Below are 10,909 nucleotides of genomic sequence, written 5' to 3'. Positions count from 1 at the left end.
AAAAAAAAAAAAGTTAGATCTTGGTCTCTGAGGGTGCTGGTAAATCTCCCCGGTTAATTCCCCACCCTTAGCACAATATCATTCCCTTGACTGACTATAATATATGCTGAAGTAACTTTTACTTACTAGATTTACATTCTGTTAGGATGTTTAAAGAAGCATCACACAGTTAGGACTGAAAAGAAAAATAGCCCTACTCTTCTCTCCCAGAATGTGTATTTTTACTTTTACCATAACTTTTAAGGGGGGAAATGAGTAGATGTGAGAGTCCAATGAATTAATAGTAAAAGTTCATACTGAGCTAAAATATAATTATACCTTGACTACAAAATTTTAAGGTTATTTTTATTTACAAGTTTTGAAAAATGTACATTTTTTACATGGGTTACTTGTGCAAAGTTAGGTTTAGAAGAGTGATAAATGCACAAAAGGTGACAATGGAACATCAGACAAAACATTTACAAGCCTTGTCCCACACTGCTACTTAAAGATACTATCTAAAAGTATAAATATCCAAAGAAAGACTGCAAACACTGACTTCAAAGTTCTTACAATACTGAAAGGGAGGAAGAAACTAAAGCATGCAGCATTAACTGAGGATTTCAGTGGAAAATAGTTTGCCACAGATATGTTCCCTTCCTTGGGTTAATTAAAACTCTAAAAAACAATGGGGGATTATAAATTTGTTTATCTAGGGTAGCACTGCTCCTTTAAAAAGATTAAAGGATCTCCAACCTTCCCTAGCTGAAAAACTAATGATTGTTTCCATTCCTCTGTTCCCACACCTCTTTAAAAAGTGAACATCCAGAAGACTTTAGTATTCTGCAACTTTGTATGGGTGTCTCCAGTGAATACCCTGCAAGGAGAGGATGTGTCAGTTACTAAATTGCTGCATTCCTTTGACTGAGTCCTTTAACAGTCTCCTTCCTACCAGTGGGGGTTGGGGAAATCTTGTAATTCATGACGGTTAAATCTTAGTATCACAGCCTTTTTAGCTGCCATTGCTCTTTCAAAATGGATGTTTATATGGATTTATTTCCCTGTTTTCTATAGGCCGTATTCCAAAATGTCACTTTTAAATCCAGCACAAATGAAGAACCAGCCAGGATGAAACACCAGCAATCATTCTGTTAAAAATAACATTCTGGTCATCAAGCTATGCAAAAGCACCACTTGTAAAACAATTCATTTTAAAAACTTAGTGTAAAGTACAGTAATACAATACTGCCCTAAAACTGGAAACGAGATACGACAGAAAAGGAATTAAGCATCAGTAATTTTTGCACGTAACCCAGGTACAGTACATTTGATCTCAGAGGGTGTTTTCTGAAGTTTAAGGAGAGGGTAGAAAGGGTAGGAAAAGCTTGGCAAGGGAAGATGGAAACAGCACAACAGCTATTTTGCTTTTAATAAAGTAAATGTAATGACACTGAAGAATAGGAAGGTGACAAACACATCAATATATAGTTTTCTCATGACCAGCTGCTTCTTTTCCTGCACCCGGGTCAACAGTCACGCCAGCTCTGTTCTACTATCGCAGAAACACGTTTTTCATACTCGCGCTTGTTCTCTTGGTACAGCTGAGCAGCCTGGCTGTTTGCTGGACTATTGGGATTAGGTTCGTCCAATAGAGACTATAGAGACAATTTGTAAAAGGTCAGTTCCTCAATGCAAATATATATCTATTCAGAACACTCACTTGAATTGTCCTAACTTGCAGCTAAATTTGCCCTCTTAGCAGAATAATCTAGAGGTACATTCATCTACTAGTAGCTAGGCAAATATATATTTTTCTCGTGGCTTAGGTCTTAATGACCTCCTTTGGACTTAAGACCTTCAAAAACATTTGCTAATGTAAACATGTTAAAGGTTATAGTCAGTCACATTAAGGAAAATTCACCTGTATGGATGTTAAAATGGAAGACACATCATAGGTTGGACTCCAACGGTTCTGAAGTATGTCCAGACATATGCTACCATCTGCATAGACTAAGAGCATAGAAGTAGGCATGTTAAACACACAAAACTATTAAAGTTTTAACATCACAGTCAAGACAAATACAGTCAAGAATACTTTGCTTTTGAGATTTAAGAAAGATTCCTAAGCAGCTTCTCAGTTATCCTCAAGGAGTATCATCAAGTAGGTGAAATAATTAGGATGATGAGGGAATGTCAAAGGTAAGCAGGATAAAACTGGAAGGTACTTAGTTCCTGTTATTGTGAAAAGACTGCCCCATTACCCACGAAACTACACATATATTCTAACAAGGTCCCAAGTCATCCATAGACTTGTGGGGAATTCATCCCACCAAATTTGTAAACTGTATCTCCTATCCGAAATAACACAAAATAGCTCAGAGTTCACAAGGTTTCATCTTGGCATGAAGATAAAAATATCTGATACTATGGAAAATATTAATCTGAATAAAAGGCTAGTTGTTTCTGGTGGGGGGGGTGGTGGCAAGTTAGAATCACCTGTGGCACTTTTCCAATCTACTCTATACCTGGACCTCAACCACAGAATCTGATACTCCGTAGGTCTGGAGTGGGACCAGGGCATCCATATCTTTTAAATGTTCCGTGTTAATTCTGATCTGCATCCAAAGCTGAAAACCATTGTTCTAAATGCTAGTGAAAATAATTACAACACAAAACTACCCCGATCTGGCCTTACATTAAAAGAAACCTATGAGCATCCTTATTTTTGTTTAGTAATTAAATGAGAAAATCATCAAAACCAGGAGGCTCTGAGACTCCAAGCAAAGTCTCTTCGCTGCTTCAGTTCTAAAACCACAGACCAAGACAGCAACAAACCACCATAAATAAGTTCAGCTTTCAGGAAACAGCAAGATGCTTAAACAAATACTCGGGTACGACAAATAAATAGGAAATGTGGGATACCTCCAAAATAAACAGTGCAGTAGTTTAAAATAGTGTATTAAAAGTGAGGGATACTTGCCATTTGGATGAAACATCTTAGAGACAAATCTAACTGTTGGTGGCTTATTTGGATATTCTTCAGTGAATTCTATTGTAAGCTTAAAGGTTCCTGTAGTTAAAAAGAAAGGGTTAAGAAAACATATTTACTACTTTGTTCAGTAGTACTTTGCTTTTAATGCTACATGACTTTTTCCAGTATTAAATGAAATAATGGAAAGGTATAGGGTAGAGAGAAAAGAGACCAGGTAAGAGATATAACTCCAGGGATTGTCCTAAAAATGGACAGACATCGTAAGACTCACCACCCAAAGGTGATTTGTTTTTCGTTTTGCCATTATTCACCCCCAAACTTGAATATAGCCATTTACACTCAAAATTACTGCCATCAGGATAACTTTAGCCACTGTACTTTTTGAAGATATCCTTAAAATGGCAAGCAAGTGGAGCCAAAATTCGGCCTTCTTCCTTTAGAAGACTGAAAGACCATAGTAAAGGCCAATTAAAAAAAATTTTTTTTTTAAATTTTATGGCCACACCCATGGCATGTGGAAGTTCCTAGGCCAGGGACTGAATCTGAGCCACAGCTGTTGTCAACGCCGGATCCCTTAACCCACTGCTCTGGGCTGGGGATTGAACCCACGCCTCTGCAGTGACCTGAACCACCAGAGCAGGAACTCTCGGGCCAATTTTAATCGGCCGCCATCAATGGACTAGAAAGAATGAGAGCACAAAGGTTCAAAAACTAATGCTAGAAATACAAATCAATAATCAAATTATTTTTAAAAGAGCAAGGAATAAGTATAAACGTTCACTGGCTCCTTTTCATGTAATGGTAACTCCATAATGAAAACAACTGAATGTAAGCAAGAAAAAACTTCAGTTCCTCTTAAAAACCCTTCAGTATGACTCACAAGATACTTCACCATAAAACTAACTCAATTATTCACACTAATGGAGGGAATCAATGGCAGAAATAATTTGAAAACCACATTAGACTATGTTCATGTCTCCAGTAAATTTCTTTCTAATGATGTTTGTTTATGCTGAAATGAATTATTTTTCTCACATATGTGTCAACAAAGGTAGCAGGAGGCCCTAAAGCATACTAGCTTGTGGACTTATTTATAAGAAATGGACAAACTGGATCTCATTCAAGAATTGTTGGATGCTGTGATTTGGGGAGATTATTTCCTTCAAAATGTTATTTTTTATTGGGTTTAATAAATTCAAGAAAACAATCGGGCAGTTGTTTTTCCTGACTGAAATTTCTTCAAGTAAACTTAAGGAATCAGTTACAATCTGGTATAAGGTGATTCATGTTCCACCGTACGCCTCTCATCCACTTAATAAATTATTCTTATACCATAGGCCACGCTTTGGATAGAGTATAACTTGTTATTGGTTCCTTCAGTTAGCAACTTATTTTCTCTTTGCTTTCCATTTAAAAAAGAGAAGACCACAATCATTCTACTGCTAGATCAGGTACACATAACAATACAAAAAAGTTTGTTTCCAAGCAGCAAGCTCATAGGAAACAATTCGCTAACAGAGTTGCCCTTCATATGAACAAGTGTGCCAAAGTTGCAGAAAAATTTTAAATGCAACATATGGAGACATATTATATCCCCCAAACTATTGTTACTCCCTAAACTTGAAAGTCAGATCTGAAGATACTATGTATATAATTAAAGACAAAAAGTAAAATATTTTGGAATAAACACACTATAGTCCATCAGACCACACTTTGCCTTTATCACCACCTGATCATAACTCTTCCTATTTCTGAAGAAGAAAGTATAGATCTTCCTTTTCAGTTCTATTTATAACATGCAAGAAAAGTGGGAAGGAGTGTTAGTTCAAAACTTTGAGCTTCCGTATCTATCCCAAGTATAAACACATTTGGCTGAGTGTTGAAATCTGCTTAGATTACAGCTTAAGAGATTTATCAAGAAATTTCTCTAAAATTGGGCAGATTTAATAGCATGTGGAGCTCCCAGATACTTTAAATTAAAACTGTCATTAAATATGGTACCTAAAGGCAGTAAAGCCACACATAAGGCAGGCATAAGTGAAAACGGTAGAGAACAGTGGGGAAGAGCATCAGCTGTGCAGTCAGACAGACCTGGGTTCAAATCCTTGCTTTGCTATTTGCTAATTGTGAAACCTTTGGGGAAGTACATAACATTGCCATGAGGCTTAAGTGAGGGAAAAATGCACAGTGACACAAAATAAGTGCTTCATAAATATTTTAGTTGCAATAATTCCACAGTTTCACATCTCTAGACCCAGCTGAAGGAGGCAAAATCCAAAAGTCCAAATTTCACGATCAGTAAGAAAAATACAGTTAATGAAGTCAAATATCAAATACTTTCCTTTTGATCTCCATCAAACACTCATAGCGAAATGCAACTTGAGTACATAAGCTGGTGGCCCACAAAACCCTTGACTTGAGCTTTCTGCCTAATGCTTGCCCAGAAGTTCAAGAATGTGGTTACCTAGCTACCAAAGACGTACATCAAGTCTTTTAGAACATCTCATTTAATATCTTGAGAAGTGAAACAACTTGCTGATGTCTACTTGAATATTAACTAGGACTTATCTAAATCTTACTCAAAGTACACATTAAAAGGGACATTTCATACTTTTAGCCACAACACACAATGAGAACCTCATTAGTAAAACCCTCGATGCAATTTCTGAGGTCCAAAACAAATGTTAAGGACATTAAAAATCCCAGAATATTATGTAATTGAGACTAGAACTTACCCTCTGAATATTTAGAAGGCTAGGCTTTACATAACTGAAAACTTAAGCCTCACCATTGTTGTACACAACCCGTAGTGATTTTGTTTATCTTCCTGAGGAGGCCAAAACATTGTAAGGAAAGTTATCAACTAATCTGACTATACACAGGGACCAGGAAAATTAGATAAATGTGTTATGTTAAATGGCTGGGGTATGGCAATAGGGAGTGGTATGATTAAACTAGAGAGTGTATGTTCTGCCTAAAAACAGTCACAAATTCAACTTTTTGGAAATATTGTATTGGCCAAAGAAAGCACCTCTGTAGGTGTTTTCTACAACTGGGTCACCAGTTTGTGACCCCTGAGGAGAAAGCAAAGTACAGGTACCAAAAAAAAAATTTTTTTTTTGATGACTGAAGTCTAATTTTTAAGATAATACCCAAATACTCTTCATCACAGGATTTATTTACCCTAAGAACATCCCTAGTGGACTTTAAGTGATTCATTAAAAAAAAAAAAACAAAAAGGCTAAAGGAGCTCCTGTTATGGCACAGCTGAAACAAATCCAACTAGGACCCAACCTGGTAGAGGACAGACACATGACTAAAAACATCTATGTGTTTTTTTTTTTTTTAAAAATGCAAACAAATACCCTTTAAAAAAAATCTTGGAGGTCCCACGGTGGCGCAGCAGAAACAAATCTGACTAGTATCCCTGAGGGTGCGGGGTCAATCCCTGGCCTCGCTCAGTGGGTCAAGGATCCGGCGTTGCCGTGAGCTGTTGTGTAGGTCGCAGATGTGGCTCGGATCTGGCGTGGCTGTGGCTGTGGCTGGCGGCTGTAGCTCTGATTCAACTCCTGGGCTGGGAACCTCCATATGCTATGGGAGCAGCCCTAAAACACACACACACACACAAAACTTAGACCAAATTCTTAAGAAAACATCTTATTATAAAAACAGTATGTTACTGTCTCTTAACAATTTTCAGATGACGCGACGAAGAATACTTTGTTCCTCGGCCTCTGTATTCGGTATACATACCAAGATATTTTAGGAGGAAGCCTTTCCCCCCAGTGATTTGTTTGGTAGTATAAGCTCTTGGTAGTAGTTCTCTTACTTCAAGTGTGTGAAGTTAAATCAAAATACCTTTAAGAGTTCCTTTTCTTAAAATCTCATCTCTAACTAGGGCCTGGCTGTTCCAGAAACTTCCACTACAAATGGTTTACAAGGAAGCAGCAAAAGTAGCTTTGAGCTACTGATTTATATAACACATTGGCAACAGTGAAATCAACTATGCCACTTGCCCCGAATCAGACCTTTCCAGTAAATTCCCTAACTGAAATAAGAGGTATTCTTAAATGGTCAAAAAATTCGGAGCCATGGTCAGTGTTCTAGACACCTGAGGAAGCGTTCCTAGATAGCAGACTGCTCAAAGAGAACAAATCAGAAAAGGGAACTGTCATTTAGCCTGAGTGATTCCTTTCAGTAATGTCAGGATGAAGATACACATCATCAAAAATAGAACCAGTACTGTCAAGGGGGAAGGTCCAGGTAGATAATGGATTCCATAAGTACCTTTTCAATTCATACCACTTAAAATGAGAGAAGCACACTTGAAATATTTAAGTTGCCAACCCTCAGCAAAGTGATGTACTATTAATCAAGCTGTGGCCAGCATAAAGCAGCCTAAGTAAAATCAAGAGGCAAAAGGAAGTCGGTGAAAACAAAGCCTGCTGAAGCTAAAGCAAATACAGTTAATCTGCACAGAAAGCTTAAGTATGAAGAACCAGCACCAATCTATCCAGCAGAGGGAAATGAAGCCTCGCTAGCTCTTGCTACGGATCAGTTCAAATGATTTACTGCAGCAAAGCAGTACGCCTTCAGGACCACACTCTCCTGCTGTCATTGCTTTTTATTGCAGCCTTGAAGAGCAGTGGGATTTATCCAGGGAGTGAAGGCAGAAAGTATTCCAGTGACTGTCTTCTAGGGAAATCTGAGTGTTTGAGACAAATCATAGAAAAGATTGATCCTGACCTATCTCACAACATCTTGTGATTGCATCAAAAAACAATTTTTTTGATTGCATCAAAAAGCAATCTGACTTGGCAACAGAAAGATGTACTTAGTAGTTTGCAGAAATGTTTCTGTTTTAACCTTCAAACCGAGTTCTGTGCATATGTGTGTGCGTATGTACACAGGCATAACCAAAGGAAAATAAATCACTGAGGGAAAAAATAACAGAAAGATCCTTTTCTTTTTAAAAACACCTCAAATATTAAAGATGCCGATCAGTAGTTCAAACACTTTTAATCATCTTTTAAAGTTTAAATTATTAAACTTTCAAAAACAATACACACACATACACACACACACACTTGAGTGCACATAAAACTATATCCATGTCAATTTCCTGGTTGTGATATTGCAGAGTAGTCATTTAAGATGTTACCAAAGGAGGAGGGGAGCAGGTGAAGGGTATACAGGGTCTCTCTCCATATTATTATTTATTACAACGGCACATGAATGTATAATTATCTTAAAATAAAAAGTTTTTTAAAAATCCCTAAAAAGCAAACAACATGTGTGTTTTTAAAAGTCAAACCTAAACCTAAATACTAAAAATCATGTACCTATAGATACATGTAGTACCTTGAAGTAGGGTGGACACTGGTCAAGAGACTACATTACAGCTGCCCTCAATTGCGAAGCGGCCTTGAGATCACTGACCTATCACAAAGTCTTGATAAAAGCACACGCTGAAAACTCGTTTAAAAATTAAAAAACCCCACAATATTCTACTCGCACTGGCCATTAAAAGTGGCATTAAAGACCATCTTAAAGCAGGGAGCCTGACGGACCATCAGTGCCAGATTGTCGAAACCAGACAGTTGTGTGCAAGGGATTCTTGCATTCATTCAACGTCCACCAAACACCTATTAAGCACCTGCTGAACAAAGTCCCCACCCTGGTGACAGAATTCTGAGCCAAATGGTCCCTGGGGTGTCTGAGCCTATCAGCAAGTGGTTGGGTTGATACTAACTCAGTATCTTGGTGGGGCTGAATTTAGCAGGATCACAACTGGAACTTCACACATCTTTAACATCAGTGGTATGATGCTCCTTTTAAAAAGTGACTACCTTGCCCAGATTTTGTTTTTTAAAGAGGCCAAAAAGTGCAGCTCTAGTCAAGCGGACAATAGCCAGAACAACCTGCCACACATTGGATTCCACTCAAGCCTTTAGCAGGCAGAGGCTAGGGAGAAGTGGCTTCCTAAGTAGGAGGCACTTCCAGGATGACTGGGAACCCTTTCCCCAGATGATCAGGCTCCTGAAAGGTGGGTAAAGAAACTCTCTTACCATCCTCAAACGGGGTCCCTTCGGGCCTGAAACACAGAGAAAAACCAGTCAGTTTCCGCTTCAGGGCTTCCCTTCTCCCCGGTTCATCTGAGGAGACGGCTATTCTGAGCTCTGCCCGCTGCACCTCCGGTAAACCACCGTTTCCCGGGTCGCAAAACCACTACAAACAGAGGTTTGGGGCTCAGAAAGCCCGGGCAGGCCGCCGCACCGGGGCGCCACCGCTCCCCGCCCCGCCCCCCTCAGAACCCCAAACGGTTCCCCTGGCAGCGGGAACCGAGCTAATCGAGGCACAGGCTCCGGGGAGGCGCCTAGGCCCAGCCAGCCCCAAACCCTCTCCCCCTGCCCCCGCCTCCGCGCCCGGCCGGGTCCCGGAGGGCACACGCGTCCCCCAGCCCTCGCCGCCACCCGGAACGCAGACTCACCCAAAAATGACCGCGTTCCAAACCATGATGTTGTTCTCGGACGGAGCCCCGCTGACTCCGGCTGGAGGATCTTCCTGCAACCTTCAGGGAACCAGACAGAGGCCCGGCGATCCGGCACCCGCGCCCGCCGCCGGCCGCCCCGCCGCCCGCCCGGCCCCACCCAGCGCCCCGACCGCAGCCCCCGGCCCCCGGCGTCCCGAGCGGGTTACCTCTTGAAGTCCCTCATGAGGCGCCGCCGAGCCGGGGTGGACATGTCTCTAGCGGGATCAGGGGTGGGGCATACACCGAGCTCCCGGGTCCCCGCGGGCGGTAAGGCGGCCGAGGAGGCTGAAGGAGCCGAAGGCACCGAGGGGGAAGCGCCCAAAGGAACGGCGCTGCCTCTCCGAAGTCGAGGGTCGGTCTGGCGCCGGCTAAGCACCACCCCAGAGTAGACGGGGGCTGAACCAACCTGGAACGAAAGGGCGGGGGTGGAACGCCAAACGCCGGACAGGACGTACCAAGACGGGACGGGGGGGGGGGGGGCGGCGGAAAGTTGCTTAGGTCATTAAACCCCGTCAGAAGGCGGGAGTGGCGGGGGGGGGCGGGGGTGAGAAGTGAGCTGCCGGCCGCAGGAAATTGCCTGTAACTCGCGAGGACGCGGTGGTGGAAAGGGGACCACCTCTACCTGCCAAGTCTAAGCCAAACTCTGGGAGCTCTTTTCTGTTCTCTCGTTTCTTTTTTTCTTCTTTTCTTTCTTTTTCTTTCTTTCTTTCTTTCTTTCTTTTTTTTTTTTTTTTTTTTTTTTTTTGAGAGCCGATCACTTATTAAAGTGCACACCACTGTGGCTGAGGGGGTGGAAGTCCGGACCTAGAGGAGGAGGGAGTGGGCGGAGGCAAAACCAGTTCTCCCAAAGCGGGAACTCTAGGGGGCACACCCCTCTGCGGACCCTGGCAACTGGGGAGGAGGGTGTGTGACTGGTTAAAATCAATGAAAATCTAAAGAATAAATCGACCTCGACTATGACAGGGTTCTGGCTGTGGGTCCCTTCTCTAAAATATGAATATGCAGGATTCAGATCCCAACCTACAGGCCAATGATCACCCCCAAAGCGGAAGGGAATGGTGTTGTGTGTCCTGGGGAGGGAATGAGAGCTGGAGGCAAGCAGAATGAGGCTGTAGCTCAGGGCACTCACAATTTGACTCTGGAACCACATTTCCCCTTGGCAGTTCAACAAGCCAAGTGGCTACTATATGTTCAGAAGAGTCCAAGGTATGAGAGTATCCGACTGCAGAGAATTGGAAGAGCAGTGAGTCTGAAGTAAAAGCAACGGTAAGATGCGCAGGAAAAAGCTGCAGGTTGCAGGGAAGAGTCACAGTTAGTATGGAGACCTGCAAAAGCAACAACAGTTTTAAAGAATATGTTTTAAAAGGTCAACCCAAAATAACTTAGAAAGTAAGCAAACTACTCAT

The 10,909-nt window shown here is 41.5% G+C and overlaps 1 protein-coding gene across 1 annotated transcript; it reads right to left on the bottom strand.

The window, feature by feature from the left end:
- Positions 1 to 331: 331 nt before the first annotated feature.
- UBE2A (ubiquitin conjugating enzyme E2 A) lies at positions 332 to 9,941 on the bottom strand. The gene is made up of 6 exons (XM_047764441.1): positions 9,671 to 9,941; positions 9,462 to 9,542; positions 9,040 to 9,065; positions 2,960 to 3,049; positions 1,901 to 1,989; positions 332 to 1,634 (listed from the first exon to the last, which is right to left on the bottom strand). The coding sequence occupies exons 1-6, from the start codon at positions 9,712 to 9,714 to the stop codon at positions 1,506 to 1,508; spliced, it is 459 nt and encodes a 152-aa protein (XP_047620397.1). The 5' UTR covers positions 9,715 to 9,941; the 3' UTR covers positions 332 to 1,505.
- Positions 9,942 to 10,909: the final 968 nt, after the last annotated feature.

The sequence above is a fragment of the Phacochoerus africanus genome, chromosome X, assembly GCF_016906955.1.
Source record: "Phacochoerus africanus isolate WHEZ1 chromosome X, ROS_Pafr_v1, whole genome shotgun sequence".
In the NCBI taxonomy this organism is placed as follows: Eukaryota; Metazoa; Chordata; class Mammalia; order Artiodactyla; family Suidae; genus Phacochoerus; species Phacochoerus africanus.
Note: the sequence above shows the minus strand (reverse complement) of the source record. Positions and strands in the feature narration are given on the sequence as shown.